Source organism: Canis lupus, chromosome 10, assembly GCF_003254725.2.
Source record: "Canis lupus dingo isolate Sandy chromosome 10, ASM325472v2, whole genome shotgun sequence".
In the NCBI taxonomy this organism is placed as follows: domain Eukaryota; kingdom Metazoa; phylum Chordata; class Mammalia; order Carnivora; family Canidae; genus Canis; species Canis lupus.
Genome location: NC_064252.1, coordinates 51,328,514 through 51,346,141, shown reverse-complemented (window position 1 = coordinate 51,346,141; position 17,628 = coordinate 51,328,514). Strand labels below are relative to the sequence as shown.

The 17,628-nt window shown below is 37.1% G+C and overlaps 1 protein-coding gene across 2 annotated transcripts in view; it reads right to left on the bottom strand.

Moving 5' to 3' along the window:
- GTF2A1L (general transcription factor IIA subunit 1 like) overlaps positions 1-14,150 on the bottom strand; it is a 41,956-nt gene extending 27,806 nt beyond the window's left edge. The window contains exons 1-5 of one of the 2 annotated variants that reach the window (XM_025466377.3): positions 14,018-14,150; positions 11,715-11,816; positions 11,295-11,418; positions 3,292-3,347; positions 974-1,058 (exon numbers count right to left, since the gene is read on the bottom strand). In XM_025466377.3, the coding sequence (XP_025322162.1) occupies positions 974-1,058; positions 3,292-3,347; positions 11,295-11,418; positions 11,715-11,816; positions 14,018-14,038 (388 nt within the window). In that variant the 5' untranslated portion in view covers positions 14,039-14,150. Of the gene's footprint in view, positions 1-973; positions 1,059-3,291; positions 3,348-11,294; positions 11,419-11,714; positions 11,817-13,256; positions 13,455-14,017 lie in introns of those variants that run through there. The other variant, XM_025466367.2, reaches the window with a different exon arrangement.
- Positions 14,151-17,628: the final 3,478 nt, after the last annotated feature.

Sequence of the window (17,628 nt, the reverse complement as noted above, 5' to 3'; positions counted from 1 at the left end):
AATTTTGAGATATATACAGGCCACCAATATTTACTCCATGGACCTATCCCATTGTTTGATAAATTACTATGTTACCAACCCAAATTGGGATTTTAACAAACATAATAATGGAAAATGTATTTCAGATATTTAAGATCTAAGATACTGGGATGCCTGGGTGGCTCAGGGGCTGAGTGTCTACCTTTGGCTCAAGGAATGATCCTAGGGTCCTGGGACAGAGTCTTATATCGGGCTCCCAGTGGGGAGCCTGTCTCTCCCTCTACCAATGTCTCTGCCTCTCTGTGTCTCTCATGAATAAATAAATAAAATCTTTAGAAAGAAAATCTAAGATACCATGTAACTACTATAAGATAATGCTATCCAAAAAGAGTTTAGTAATTTCAAAAGTTATCAAATCTCCCCCTTTTCTCCTTTAAAATAACACTAAAATAAAGGAGGAAAAAAATTATTTTTTAAAGCACTGAGTTAGGTGCTTTATACTTTGCAAAAACCTAAAAAATAGTTATGATCTCTTTCAAATAGTACTCTGAAAAGCAGAATTGGTTCATCTCCAAACTTTTTGGATATTCTTTCTATTATGCAATCTCTATTAAGAAAGGAGAAAAAGGTTGATCAACATAGTCTTTAGTTTTTCTTGTTCAGAACTAGCAGGGACACAGATATGTTATTTTGTGTTTGTCAAAATTTAGATCACTGATTTGAATTAACATACATAGAGCAACTTATACAATTTGGGAAAGAGAAATGGGAGTAAGTTACAGGACAGACCTAGTATGTTATCTTCTATGGTAGGTTGCCTCCACAACAATAATAACCACCATACATTATTGTTTTTAAAATAAGTTCTATTAAAAGTTCCTGTAACTTCAATAACTTCTGATATAAAAGTTTATTAAAAATCATGAGAATTAACACCCAGCAGTCAGTACCAATGTTAAAAAAAAAAAAAATTATTTGGGGCCTATACTCTTACCAGATGCAGTCTGCAGTGTCACACCTGCTGGCACATGAATAGGATATCCAGAAAGAGTGAAGCTTGCACTACAGCTTGAGGTACCCTAGATATGAGAAATTTAATCAGAAAGTTAGAAAAGGGCTTTCCTTATTTTTTCCTCCTCTCATGAGAAAAAAAAAAATCTGATTCAGACCACAGGAAAATGGTTGGACAATATTTAACACTGGGGCTAAGTTCTTTGAGTAACACAGCTTTTCCATATTTAATTTAGATCATCATCTCATTAAAGATAAAAAGAATTCTGTTCTACAGCTGTTAGCAATGAAACCAGTAAAGTCTTAGTAAAGGGTATGAGCACTGACTCATATAACTTGCCCACTACATAGCTTTGTCTGAGTCCACGATTCTCAAAAATGTCAGATACAAGAACAGCTGCTTATAGAGGTCCGCTAGTCTGGAGGCTGATCACTAATGGTACTTTGAATTAGATAATACAATAGTGTGCAATTTTTATTTCAGAATAATTAAACCTCAGAGTTTTCCATTTTTTTAAAATGCTAAATCAAAAGACAAAAAAGCTTCTGCCTACCAGACCTGCAAAAATTCATAAAATTGATTAGCAATACCTAGTGTTGGTAAGAACACGATAAAAATCAGTTTTCTCAAACCACAACCACATACATATAAGTATGTATGTTACCATACTTTTGGAGGGCAATTTTGCAGTATATAACATAATTGAAAACATGCATTGGGCAGCCTCAGTGGCTCAGCAGTTTAGCACCGTCTTCGGCCCAGGGCGTGATCCTAGAGACCTGGGATCGAGTCCTGCATCGGGCTCCCTGCATGGAGCCTGTGTCTCCCTCTGCCTGTGTCTCTGCCTCTCTATGTCTCTCATGAATAAATAAATGAAATCTTTAAAAAAAAACAGAGAGAGAAAAGAAAACATGCATAATCTTAGACCCAGAAATTCAACTTCTAGAAATTTATCCTCATTACCTGAGTATCATACAAATACAGAAAAATATATCTACAAGTATAATCAAAGGAGTGTTATATCAGAAGAAAAATTAAAAATAATTTAAATGTCCATTAATAAAAGATCAGTTAATGAAACTGTGATACAGCCACTAAGGTTAATCAATATTTAACTGGCAGTGAAAAGGATTTATCTATATTACTAAGTTAAAAAAGTATTATAGAACCAGTACAGAGAATGAGCCTACTTTTACCCAAAAAATTAATGTAACTTTCATGAAAGAATGCTAGATAGATACACATCGAACAGTTATAACAGTTATCTTTGGGGTACAATACTACAGGGCTCCTTCACTTTTTACTTTATAAATTTGTCTTTACTAATTAGAAGTATATTATTTCCTTAATCAGGAGAAAAAGCAGTTCCACGAATTTCAAAGGCAGAGATCTTTTTCAGTGGTCTCCTATCAAAAGCAGCAAAATCTCCTATCAGATTCTTTCCAAAAATCCTGGTAAAGGGTGTGGTTTTGTTTTTAATGAAACGGGAATTAATAGCCTACCAAACCTTTTGCCCCAGAAAGTGGTCTTAAAGAAGATGAAAAACAGTGGACCATATGCCATTAAAGAAAAGTAAAAGAGGGGCAGCCCCGGTGGTGCAGTGGTTTAGCGCCGCCTGCAGCCCGGGGTGTCATCCTGGAGATCCAGGATCGAGTCCCACGTCAGGCTTCCTGCATGGAGCCTACTTCTCCCTCTGCCTGTGTCTCTGCCTCTCTCTGAATGAATAAATAAATAAATCTTTAAAAAAAAAAAAAGAAAGAAAAGTAAAAGAGAAAAAGTGCTATTTTAACCTGCCTAAAAACTACTCAATTTTCTATATACAAGTTATAATTTTATTTTCTGCCCCAAATCTTCTGGGAGAAACATATACTCTAAATCTCTACAAAGATTTTAAAAATGAGCAAACTTAAATAAAAAGAAGAACTATTATGTGTCTCAAGGTGGGGGGAAAAAATCAGAAAATATCAACATCATCCATTTAGGATCTATCTGATATACAACATACCATGTGTTAAAACTCCATAGTATTTAACTTCAGAAACTTCCTAGCCTTGTGTAACTACTGGCAGATGCTAACAACTGTTCTGGAAGCAGGAAGCTGGTAAAGAAAAGGTCAATTCCAAAACTCGTGAATTTTTGCAACACGTATGTTATAGACGTTATTCCTGTCTCCCCAGCCCTTTCTACATCTTTTCTCACTCAACTGGGGGATTATGAATTACATCTAAGCTTGGCCTTCTGCTACCAATCACTGAAAGGGAGGCATCTATTTTAAAATACATCCTAAATAGGCTACATACCAGTTCTGCTGTAGTAAAACTGGGAAGAGGTCTACCAGCAGGAATAACTAATGATGCTGTACAGAAAACATAGAAATAGAAAATAATACAGAAAATAAACATTATACATTCATTACAATTTACCAGTTTAACAAAACTGCTAAGAATAGCTTATTTTTTTAAAAAAGCATTTTTCATTACATGTCTGACCATGGTGAATTGTAAACTTCCTAATTGCAAGCAAGCTAAGTGAATTTAATTTTATTTTTTCCCAAAAACTTTAGAGACTTTACAACTAACCTATTTTAAGTACCAAAATAAAGTATTTCATTGTAAGTAAGTACACCAGAGAGGTTTTTATTATTAAGTCAATGTTGCACTAAATCTTCACTGCAACTTTTCATAGAAGAAAAAAAGCAGTATTTACTCAAGTAGCACATTTCCAAAAGACTCTATTATTGAGCAAAAATATGTAACCCAAGATAAACCGTTCTAAATTTTAGAGGTCTGAAAGAATTTCCAATTTATTCATTGCATGAAAAATTATTCATAATACTTTAGCCAACTAAGCCTCCACAGCTACATAATTTTAGGAATAAATGAGTAAGAACATCTCTCCACAAGTCTTTGTATGAAACAACTATGACTACTAAGAAATATATAAGAGAACAACATCTTAAGATCACCCCAACTTCCATTAAAGTTGCAATCTCACATAATTTTTATTATCTACCAATTTTCTATACTACCTATGCTACAGATAAAATGTTGACCTAATAATGATTGTAAAGTGAGAATAAGGAACAAATAGTAACTCTAGTAGAAAGACCTCAGTTGATCAACGTAACTTAAACTTTACCTCATGGGTCATTTTAAATAGCTGAATTTGACTGTTACAGTATCATTTTGCCTTTTCTTCTATAAAAATGAGAATGTCTTAGCATGTTTATGCAGCACATATGTATTAAATGTAATGGTTATTATGGTCTTTTTTCACATACCACATTAAAGTAAATTGTCCCAAAGATCTGCTACTGACAATAGAATGGCTCCATCATAAACAACAAGTCACTCAGAAGAACAAATATATATTTTTTTAACTAACCATTCTTCCCACATTAAAACAACAGAAGCAAAGCTAGATTGATGATTAATGAAGCAGAAAATTATTTTTATCCTCTGTTCATCTATGGCTTTGCTTATTAACAGGCATTCTTTTAGAAAGGCTAAATTAGAAAGAATTGGTGTGGCAGGAACACAATGGTATTAGTCTTAATTAGCTGAAGTGAGCGAGGCTTAAGCTGGTAGAGCTGAAGCCATAGCCTGAGAGGAAACAAAAATCTGTTAACACACTGTCTGAAGCAATTAAATGAATTTCTTGAGGAAAAATAGCAACAATCCCCCTCTTTTAAATACCTTGCAATAAATCCTAAAGGATAATTCTCTAATCTTATATAAATCAAACAGAGCTATAAGAAAGTTTAAGAGTTTCTTTATAGTCATCACAATAAAAGCACTGAAGAGTTTTATAGTGAAGTTTCATGTAGCTCCTAGTTAATTGATACTAACTGCACCATTTACATACTTTCACAAATTACATATGCCATTATATGTGCCTGAAACATGCTTTTTAAAATATTAAGATGGTTTCAATAACCAATTAAGTTTTAACTCAATGTGTGTCTTTAAACTGAAAGTGTTAGAATTTTTGTCCTCATGTATATATTCAAGAAATATTAAATTTTACAAATAGGCTTTACAATATAGAAAGAAATCACTCTCACAAATGTAATTTAATAAATATAAATTAAGAAAATGGTAATATTACATAATAACATTTACAAATCTATTTTTTTCCTATACCCCCAAGAAGTATTTGATACATCAAGATAATTAATAACTTCACAATTCTTGGTCCTGCTTTAAACCATTCCAAATCTTAATACCTAAGTCACATGACTCAAGAGGTGCAAAGACTGGTCAATATTCTTCTTTTTGACTACTCACGAGCATATGCATATCTCTAACAACCAAACTGAATATTCTACCTCAAGTCACATCAAGAACCAACAGCACTGGGCAGCCCGGGTGGCTCAGTGGTTTAGCGCCACCTTCAGCCCAGGGCCTGATCCTGGAGTCCCGGGATCGAGTTCCACATCGGGCTCCCTGCATGGAGCCTGCTTCTCCCTCTGCCTGTGTCTCTGCCTCTCTCTCTCTCTCTCTCTCTCTCTCTCTCTCTCTGTGTGCCTCTCATGAATAAATAAATTAAATCTTTAAAAAAAAAAAAAAAAAAAGAACAGCATTGCTGAAATTTTCACCAAGTAATTCAAGAACAATTGGACATATAGTTTGTACCTGAAGGAGTTTGAACACACAAAGATGAAAGCTATCACAAACCTCTCAAAATTCCTATTCTTTCCTTTCTTCCTCCCACAATGATTGATAATAGTTTTGTCAAAAAAAAAAAAAAACAAAAAACGTATGACATGAAAACCAAATAGCACAAACTGATTTTAACTGCTAGAATAGGACAATCATAGACAAAGTAACTCCATGTTCCAGTTTACCTCAGGATAGTCCTAGTTTACACCTATTATCCCAAGGTTATTATTAATGGAATCCCATTTCTCTCTCAAAAGTAGATTACAGGCAAAAGACCCAGAACAGCCAATATGATATTCAAGGAGGAAAACAAAGTTGGAGGACTGCCACTACCCCACTCCAAGACTTACTAGAAAGCTCCAGTAACCAATATAGTGTTAGCTGGTGAAAGAACAGACAAATGTATCAATGGAACAGAAGAGAAAGCCAAGAAACTGACCCACATAATATAGTCAACTGATCTTTAACAAAGAAGCCAACACAATACAATGGCACAAAGATAATCTCTTCAGCAAATAGCGCTTTAACAACTGGCTATGCAATGCCAAAAAAAAAAAAAAGTGAAACTAGACATAGACTTTACATCCTTCACCAAAAAAAGGACTGAAAATAGATCAGACCTAAATGTAAAATGCAAAACTACAGAATTCCTAGAAGATAGAAAATCTAGATGACCATGAGCATACAATGGCTTTTTAAATATGACACCAAAGGCACAATCCATAAAAGAAATAACTGATAAGCTGGGCTTTATTAAAATTTAAAACTTCTGAAAAAGACATAGGATAATAAGAAAAGCCACAGGTTGGAAAAAAAAATGTTTGCAAAAGACATATCTGATAATGGGCTGTTATCCAAAATACATAAAGAACTCTTAAAACTCAATCATAACAGCCCAAAGACCTAAAAAGACACTTCATCAAAGAAGATAGATGGCAAATAAGTATAGATGCTGCTTCATATCATAAGTCATCAAGGAAATGCAAATTAAAACAATGGGATACCATTACATCCCTATTAGAATAGACAAAATCCAGAACACTGAGAACACGAAATGTTGGCAAGAATGTGGAACAACAGGAACTCTTGCTCATTGCTGATGGGAATGTAAAATGGTATAATCACTTTGAAAGACAATTTGGTGGTTCCTTACAAAACTAAGCACACAATGCAGCAGTCACTCTCCTTAGTATTTACCCAAAGGAGTTGAAAACGTATATCCATACATATACTTCAACAGAGTCGCTTTATTCCTAATTGCCAAAACTTGGCATCATCCAAGATGTGTTTCTGTGGGTGAACAATTAAATAAACTGGGGCACATCCAGACAATGGAATATTATGAACTAAGAAATGAGCTATCACCCCACGAAAAGATAGGAAGGAATTCTAACATCATGTTACTAGGTGAAATAAACCACTTTTAAAAGGCTATATACTACATGATTCCAACTACATGACATTCTTGAAAAGGCAAAACTATGGAGACAATAAAAGTATCAATGGTTGCCCTGAGTTGGTGTGGAAGGAAAGGATGAATAGGAGGAACACAGAACACTCCTAAGACAATGAAAATACTCTATATGAAACTATAATGATAGATACATAACATTATAAATTTGCATAAACACTTAAAATAACACCAAGAGTGATAATGTAAACACTATGGACTTTGGGTGTTTATGATGTGTCAATGTAGGTTCATTAATCACAACAAACGTACCCCTCTGATGGGGGATGTTGGTAACTGAAGAGACTATGCATAAATGGAGGCAAGAGGTATAGGAAAAATCTGTCCTTTCTCTTAAATTTGTTGTGAATCTGAAGTTCAAAAACAATTATTTTTTTTAAAGTGGATTATAAAATGTACATAATCACCCTAAGAATGGAACAGCAGTTCTCAAATTGTACTGTGCAAACCCAGAAGGGTCCACGAGACCTTGTAGTATCTACAAGGTCAAACTATTTTTATAATACCAAGACAATAATTTTTTTTTTCATTTTTCACTAAATTTTTTGGTTCTTTTTTTGACATTTGCGCCCATAGCACAAAGCATTGCTAACCTGGATGGCTCAGTCAGTTAAGTGTCCAACTTTTTTTTTTTTTAAGATTTTATTTATTTATTTAATTTTAGAGTACATGCATGCACAAGCAGGGGGGAGGGGCAGTCAGAGGCTCAACCAACCGAGCTACCCAGGCATCCCAAGCACCTGTCTCTTGATCTCAGCTCAGGTTCTGATCTCTGGGTAATGAGTTCAAGCCTTACATTGGGCTCCATGTTAGGTGTGGAACTCACATAAAAGAAAAATTTTTTTTAAAAAGTGAAGCCATTTTAGCATGAATTAAGGCAGTAGTACCAAACCTGACTAGTAGCCACTGTATTTGTTTCTCCACTGCCACTTACAATAAAAAAGAAAAAACAACAGCAACAATAAAACTGTCTCACTAAAGTTGTTCCTGGATGTAACCATAAAGAATTATTTTTATGAAATTTCAACCTTCAAGAATACTTTAATATTCTGTGGGATGAAATGGGCAGAACACAAAGCATTTCTGTAGCATACAGATTTACCAGGAAGTACACGGAAAGCACTGATGTTCTTTTTTAAGTTGAGAGCTGATCTAGCCTTTTCTAAGCAACACTATTTTTACTTGAAAGAGTAAGTGACACAAACTATGGTTATTCAGACATGGATATTTGGCAGTCATTCTGTCTTAAGATTTTATTTGTGAGAGAGTACTCACAAGTGTGGGGAGGAGGGCAGAGGGAAAGGGAGAAGCAGCTGCAGACTCCCCACTGAGCAGGGGGGCAGAGGAAAAGGGAAAAGCAGCAGCAGCACACTCCCCACAACTGAGGGCTCAACCCTAGGAACCTGAGATTGTGACCTGAGCCAAAGGCAGATGCTTCATCCACTGAGCCACCCAGGCACCCTGCCTGCAGTCATTTTTTTGAAAATGAACCAAGTGTCCCCATCACTTTGAGGAAAACAAACTGACAGTATTTGTTTGGCAATGATAAAATTCAAGCTTTCAGCTAAAAATCTTAGTTTCTAAATTTTATGTCCACCACATGAGCTTGATAGCTTTCCAATACCATTCTATGAAATGTGTGGTGGTATTAATAGGATTTTTTAATCTTGTATAATGAATAATATGTCAAATGTGTAACTCAGTGAAACAATATTTTTCCAGTAACATGTTACAAACTTACACACAGATTAAGTAGTCAAAATGCAAGACACAACAGTGAACTTTAACATTACACAAAGTCCACTGATATAGTTTCAGATTCCACCTTGTAGCTAAGGTCTCAGAAACTACCACTTGTTGAGTTTTAGTGTAGTATCAAGTTATCTGAAATTGCTATTAAAATACTCTTTTCCAATTAAACATCTGTGGGAGGCTAGATTTTCTTTATATACTTTTGCCAAAACCATGTTACAGCAGATTGAATTTAAAAAGATATGAGAATCCAGCTGCCTTGTATTAAGCCAGACATTAAGAGATTTGCAGAAAAGTAAAGTAAATGCCACTCAAGTATTTTTTTGTTCTAGAAAAGTTATTTTTAACAAATTTGTTACTATGTTAACATATAATCAATTTTTTAAATTTATAAACCAACATTTTTTAAATTTCTCAGCTTGAATTTCTAACATTGTAAACAGATACTTGCAAAGCACATAAAAGAAAGCTCTTCTAGGTCCTCAATTTTTAAGAGTGTAAAGGGGTCCTGAGACCGAAAAAAAGTTGACAACTGAAGATACAGGAAATTGTTAAGCAAATGGATAATACAGTCAAAGAATATATGATAGGGCGAAAAGCTTTAAAGATGGAACAAAGGCAAATGACTTACTCCATTGTAGATTTAATTTGAACTTGTTATCAAGAGATAAAAAGGTTGTAGAAGTAAGTTAGTTTAGGTTATTTTAATCAGGCTTTTAAAAGCCTACAATGAGAAGCTATAATTAAGAAGTACTTCAATTTTATGAGGCTATTTACTTCAAGAATCTTATTGTAGGGAATCTAGAAATGAAAAGGGATAAAAACAAGACCTGTATTGCATTTTTAAAGGATACATATACTTCCTCCTAAACCTTTTCATTATAAACGATGTAGAAGAGAATAAAAATTGTCTTGTTTAAATGTAATTATTTCTATTATTCTAACTTCCAAGAAAGAGAATAAGAATACGGTGTGGAAAAAAAAAAAGAAAAGAAGAAAAGAAAAGAAAAGAAAAGAAAAGAAAAGAAAAGAAAAGAAAAGAAAAGAAAAGAAAAGAAAAGAAAAGAAAGAAAACGGTGTAGAGTGAAAGCCAGCTAGACATTAGTTGCAAGACTATTTTGTGATTTAAATCACTGGTAATATTACCATCTTGCGGCAAAATCAAGTATTGCAATTTTGAATGACAAAGAACCTGAGAAGAAGCTTTTGATAAAAGACAGTCTAGTCTTTTATTCATCTATGTTGGCTACCCTCCAAATCATTCCTAGGTTTAAAAAAAAAAAATCTTTAAAAGTTCTTCAATAAAGAAAAAAAGAATGTTATTCAAAATGAGAAATAAACAAGACGACCTAATAAAATACTTAACAGTTAAAAATGAATGCAAAGCCAAAATCCTAGAAACTAATGTAAAATGTTTCAACGTGTCAACTTAGTAATTAAAATTTCTATGGCTAATTCTAATAAAGCAAAGTTACACTTTATAAGCATTGCATTAGATGAAAGTTATGTCTGATAATTCAATATTCGTTGTTAACTTATTTTATAAGTTTAACTGCTGCCACACTTAAATTCTCTTATTTTGTAATAAATAAGAAGCTAGTCTTCTTACTATTTTCTCTTCAAAGGAAAAGGACATGCACCAAGGTGAATTTTCCCAAGTGTACAACGAACAACCTAGTTATTACTGACAATCTAATCCAAAATCTACCCTCACTTCTGGCAGACATTAATCTAATTCAGCTAAACCAAATAAAACCTACGTGTGTGTGTGTGTGTGTGTGTGTGTGTGTATACACACACACACACATAAGAAGAGCATAAAAATTTTTAAGAATCAGAAAAGAAGGGATCCCTGGGTGGCACAGCGGTTTGGCGCCTGCCTTTGGCCCAGGGCGCGATCCTGGAGACACAGGACTGAATCCCACATCGGGCTCCCGGTGCATGGAGCCTGCTTCTCCCTCTACCTATGTCGCTGGCTCTCTCTCTCTCTCTCTGTGACTATCATAAATAAGTAAAAATTAAAAAAAAAAAGATAAAAAGAATCAGAAAAGAAGAAATAATGGCTAGAAAGATATCACAGTATCATTTATCTTTTCTTAGCTTTTTCCCTGGACTCAACCCAAATTCTCTGAAATAATCAGCGGGTACTCCCAAGAGCCCACAAGCTATGTAACTTGTTCCTCTAAAATAACACTTAGTCACCTCTAAGGACTTCAGTATTTTAAAAAGCTAGCTTGAATTAATTTATTTTGTTGCCAATAATTACAGGATGATGGTTTACTTGGTGTTCATTTAATAGTAATGGTTTTAAGGTCCAAGCCCTCTCACCTTAAGAACATTACCCTAATACAAAAACCACCACCAAATGAGAATTTGTTCTGAAGATCCAAATAGTACTAATTTACTAGCTGTATCCAACCTGTTGATGACTGCAATGTTTGGTGCAAGCTGTTTGGCAACTGAAGGGTGAACACAGGTGAATGGACGCTATTTCTGAAGAAGTCTTCTGTTGCTTTAGACTGCAAAACCTTTGTTTCCCAGAGCTGTGGAGAAAAAAATACTCACTGTAAAAAAAAAAAAAAAAAAAAAAGAATAGGATACTTATGTCTTTTTTTAACTTTTTAAAAATGTCTGCTGATGGCACAACTAATGGGTAAGCACTAAACTATAATTAAGAAGCTAAAACTATAATTTATCAGGTTTTTTTTTTTGTTTGTTTTTGTTTCTTCTTTAAACGTTTGAATAAATTCCCCAGGGAAGCCATCTGGCCCGGGACTTTTGAATTTATCAGTTTTTAAAGAAGAAAAAACAAAAAGGGCAACTTGTCATGGCTACAAACCTGCTTCAAGTCTTTTAAAACTTGTTCTTCTATACCTTCTTCAGCAAATAGATCCCGCACTCCTTCAATTACATCTTCAATTACAGATCTGTAGAGTTTAGGCTACAAAAAAAGCAATTGTTAACATTTTAAACTCTCAAGTTCAATGCATTCAGCCTTAAAAGACATGCAGTGCACACTTTCATATGGTTTAAAGAAAAATCACCATGAGGATTTTTACTAAGTGCATTCTACTCCCAGTATAGTCTTAATTGTCCATAAATTGTATGTTAGCTTCTGACCTACAGTCTCAGGCTATCTATAAGGCTGACTTACTACAATCAAATAAATGTGAGATAATTCATCAAGATGTTAGGTTACAATTATGTAACTTGATTTTTCTGCCAGAATTTAACCTTCTCCCTCCTTTTAAAAATGGAAATTCATTTAAGGCAGGTGGAAATGAACTTTGTCTTCGATTTATTTTTTTCCTCAAAGAGGCCAAAGGAGTTTTTTTGGTGTTTTGTTTTTGGGTTTTTTTTTTGTTTTTTTTTTTTTTTTAGAGTTGACTATACTACTTCCACATATGCAAATAAATTGCAAGCCAATTAAGACTGGGAAAGTACTTACAATAGAGTAACCAAAGCCTATCCCACTGTCAAAATACACGTAGTCCAAAAAAAAAAAAAAAAAAAAAAAATCCTGAACCACTGTCAAACAAAAGGGCATCTTGCACCAAAACGGATTCCGGGTAGAAACTAGCCAGGCCACTAGGACCAGTAAATACTCTGAATACTCCTGCTCACAACAAGAGTAGTCAGGTTTAAAACTAATCCCTCTAAGCTTATGAATAGGCCAATCAGTCACAGGTTATTCACAGGCATTTCCATTAAGTGCCCTCGATTAGTTTGAGAACTGTTTACCCTAATCAAGGCATACGGAATTGATACTTCAGTGTTCCTCCCAGTTTGATCCCATTTACAACGAGAGGAAATTACTACTAAGGCTAAAAACTTCCTTAAGATCCACACCCAAGGGGAGTCCCCGGGTGGCTCAGCGGTTTAGCACCACCTTCAGCCCAGGCCGTGATCCTGGAGACCCGGGATCGAGCCCCACGTCGGGCTCCGCTCCGTGCATGGAGCCTGCTTCTCCCTCTGCCTCTCTCTGTGTCTGTCCATCGTGAATAAATAAGTAAAATCTTTAAAAAGGGGGAAAAAGCTCCACCCTCAAGAGTATAAGAACAGATGTCAAAAAAATAACCCATCACAACACACCTTTTCAAAAAAAAGCAAAACAGGTACTGAACATACTTTCTCTTCTGGAACTAAAGTCAAAGGCTTTATGTTCTCTGCCTTTACTGTTAACCAAAACTACGTGCAGTCCAGGAGATCCATCTTAATCTCTTCTCTATTTAAAAGAAAACACACACACACCCTGCTCAGAGCTCACCATCACATAAAACGGTGGTGAACACACGGTAAGCTTATGGTCAAGCCCGAGTATTTTACAGATCTTAAAACACATTAACGTTAAAAAAAAAAAAAAAAAACGACGGATACACACGGAAATAGTAACACGTCTCTGAAAACTGGACCCTTTTATGCTGCCGTCTACGTGCACACGGAGCCCGTAACCTGACAGCTCCGGTCCAACCTCGCTGCCTTTCACCAAATGTGAAGTTCGCTCAGGTGAGCTGAAAACAAATGCGGATCCTGGTTGTTTCTCTTGAATTCGGCTTCTGAACATTGATAGGGCATTTCCCAGGTGCCACTCGGCCCGTCAGTCCTCAGCGGGAGGTAGCGGGGCCCCTTAGGGGTAAGGAGGTAAGTACGAGGTTTGCCTTTCATTCCCATCGCTCACCTAAGGCGTCAGGATGGGGAAACAGGGGGGAAAAATATGCGTGGGGTAACACGAAATACCAGATTACTGGTTATTTCAACCCAACTCAACAATGGCCATATACCAACATTAGGGATTACAAATTAGGCTACAAGTGAACTCGGGGATTTCCTGAACGCACAGGAAGGCGGGGAGTGGGCGTGGGCCCAGCTCTAACCCCGCAGGCGCCTGCGCGGGGAGGCCGGGGGCCGCGGCGGCTCCGTGCCCCCAGGGCGCCCAGGCCCCACTTCCGGCGGAGCTACTGGTCCCCTTCCGCTTCCTCCATGGCGGATGGCGACAGCGGGGCCGCTCGGGGAGAGGGCTTCCTGAACGTCCGTGAGGGGCCCCGAGGGGTACAGCGCGTACAGCGCGGGGCTGCCGTGCCCCCGGGCCCGCTCTCCCTCTACACAGAGCCCAGGCCTAGAGTCCAGCTTGGCCCTCCTTACCACAGGGTTGACGAAGGCCATGATGGCCGCTCTGCCGCCTGCCCCCTCGCGCCTGCGCAGCACGCGGGGCCGCCCCGAGGCGCCCTCGCCGCCCTCGCCGTCCGCTTTGAAGACGGCCGTGCACGTTGCCTGCGTGCTTACGCAGGACGCTGGGGGCGGGGCCGGGGAGGAGGGAGGGGCTAGTGGGCGGGTAGGTCTGCGGGAGCGCAGAAGCCCGCCGGGGGCACCTGTGTCTCGGGGCTGGGCGTTCGCTGAGCTCAGGCGGGGATCCCGGGGCGCTGGAATCCAGTACCCTGCGGGGAGCCTGCTTCTCCCTCCGCCTGTGGCTCTCGGAAATAAATAAATAGTTTGTTGTTGTTGTTGTTTTAAAAAAAAGCTGGCTACACTGCAGTCAAGTGCGATCTAAACGGTTTTGGGCCGGTCCACTGACCCCTGAAAAATCCTTTGTTTCTCAGTCTGTAAAATAAAGACTAACAGGGGAGACGCGATGCAGTGGTGGCCCCCTGTTCACCTGCGGCTCGGAAGGGGGTCGGGCCAGGGAAGTGGGGAGACCAGGGGCCTCCGCCCTCTCCTTGCACCGATGTTCACCCCTCGGCCCGCGCCCCACGCACAGCCGGACTCCGGTACAGATTCAAGAGCCCAACTCTTCTAAGATTGATTCTCAAAGTGTAGGACGGCAACATCCGCATCATCTGGGAACCCGTTAGGAATGCAAACTATTGGGCCCCACCCCAGACCTACCCTACCCTCCTACGATGGGGCCCAGGGTTCTGGAATTTTAACATGCCCTTCCAGATGATTCTGAGGGTCACCGTCCCAAGACAAAGATTCTCAGCTTTGGCTGCACCGTGAAGTCACCTGGAGAGTGTAATCAACATTTGGCACCTGAGTCTCACTCCAGAGACTCTGATTCTATTAGGCAGCTTAGGTGGAGAACGGCTGTTAAGTAAAGTCAGCACCCCAATACTGCCCAGGCTCCTTTTCCCCTCCAGGGAGAAAATCACCATCTCTCGACCTACAATAATTCCCTTCCTCCCCCCGGAAAGCGTGAGCATCTAGGAGCACACCTTGACTAGGGCTGAAGGTAAATCTAAGCATAGATAATGTGGAGTCTTAAGAAAAAGTTATCTATTGCCACAACTCTATCTTATCTATAGCCTTTCTATTCTGCAGGTAGGTCCTGACTTAACCAGATGGCTAGGTTATTTAATGATTTAAAAAGCATATTAGATTTTAAATTGGCTGTTTATTTATTTGTATGTATAAATTCAGTACAGCTATTTATGCCCTACCACTCTGTATTTGCTTTGCCTGGGTCAGGTAACTTAGAATTTGTGAGTTTCAAGCACCTGATTTATATGAAGCTTTTTAGAAGACTTTCTGAAATTAAAAACTATCTGAAATCTCCTTTACAAAAAGTCAAGAATTTTATATAGTAATTTTTAATGATTGTATCTCTACCTGGCAATTGACTACCAGAAATATTCAAAGTGACTTATCTGTCACCCAAAATAGAAAAGCTAAAAGCAGTCATTGATTCCTACTGATATTATAAATCCAATTAAATACTCAAGCTGAGAAATAAGAAAGCTGAAAGGTCTCTTGTTTTCCAACTTTTCATAGTCAAGTTTTAAGACCTTATTTTTACATGCATATGATTGGTAGGTAGTCACCGAACAGCATATTGTTTTATATTACTTCCTCCTATATTTTACCCTTCTCAAGGCTATACTGTAGATCATACATTTTTGAAATTAAATTTGCCCTTTAGTCCCCATAAAAAACTATGACTAAGAGTTGAATTATTAATACTTAGTATACTTAGTAGACTCAGATCACAGAAAGGTTATGTAACTTTGGAGAAGAAATGTCAGCAATTTTCCATTTGCCCCTGTGGTCCATCTGGATGGTCACTAGTAGACTCCAATGTAATTTTTTCCCAATAATAAAAAATTTCCCAATAATAAACAATCAATAAACCATGAACCTTACCTCCCGGCATTCACAATTTCGTGTTGTCTCCTCCCACGTTGTGCCATGGTTTGTCTGGGTGGCCAATAAAATAAAAAAGAAGTGATGTTGTGTCATTTCTGAGATGAGGTTAAAAATGACTGTGGCTTCCATCCCTGAGATTCCTTCAGATCACTCTCTTTGGAAGAAAATAGATGTCATGTTGTGAGGACACACAGGTAGCCTGTGGAGGGGCCTGTGTGACAAGGAACTGAGACTGGCCCATAGCTAGCAAAGATCAGAAGCCTGTAGACAAATCACATGAGTAAACTTGGAAATTGATCTTTCCCCATTTGAGTGGTCAGATTATGCAGCCCTGACTGACAGTTCAGCTGCATCCCTTTAAGAGACTTTGAACTACAATCATCTTCTAGGCATCTCATGATTTTCAACCCTGAGAAATTGTGTAAGATAATAAATACATGCCATTTTAAGCAGTTAAATTTGGGGATAATTTGTTACACAGCATGAGATAACTAACACAAGGCCCATTGTCTGATTGGATTGTGACTAGTGAAGGTTTAGTTTTCCCTCATTGTAATCTCAGCATTTAAAGTTTTTTGAAAACCCTCATCAATCACAAGAGCATTTGGAAAGTATGTAAAAGAATCTTTATAGACTGATATTTGATGGCATTGACCCCAGGTTATCATCAAACAAGCAAACTCTTATAGTTATGTGATGGTCGTGATTCTTTTGTCAATTTTCAAACCCATCAGGAAGTGTGTTGCATACACAAAACACTTTTGATGCCCAAATTGAAATTTTAAGATCCCAAAGCTTCAGTGAGGCAATTTTCAGTGACTATTTTTTATGTTAGTAAATAGAAAATAAAAAAGATATGCTGAGCTTTAGTCCTTCTTTGAACACTCAGTTCTTTGAAATTACACCTGAGGCAAAACACAAAGCTCTTCCCTAGCTGCCCATCACAATTCAGAGCATCAGATTTTCATTTTCCTCTGCTTTGTTTACAGACTATAATATATATGTCATTTATAACTAACACCAGTTTTGCAACATTTAACAAATCTAATAATTGGATTAATTTCTTTGTATTCTGTATATTCTCATTATTTTTGCCTGGAGGTCTCAGTGATACTATTACAAGGCTAACAAAACAATTTCACTTTGCTTATTGTGAGAAAAGCCCAGATCTATGAAGTCCTTTCTCTGAATGAGAATTTTTTTTTTTTTTAAAAAAAGGTGTTTTAGAGACAGACCATTATCTTTTACATATTAAATTTTACAGTCAAATACAGGACATTTCAATAACTGTATAGACTCTAAATAATATATTTAATCAGTAAGGAAAAATACAAGTTAGTCTATGAACAGATGGCTTAAGGCAGCAAATATTCATAATTAGTTTCTGAACATTTTGCAACCAGTGCACTAAGCTCAGCAGTATTGCATTTCTCTGCCTGTTTCACCCTTCACATCTTCCAGGAAATGAAAATCCAGATAATCTCTGCCTCACCTTGTAACTTTGAAATGGTTACAATGTTGATAGTTCTGATTTATTTACATTCTGTACTTTTGTAACATTTTCTATTTTGTAATCCAAAATCAATTTACATTATTTGAACATCAGATATTGCTTC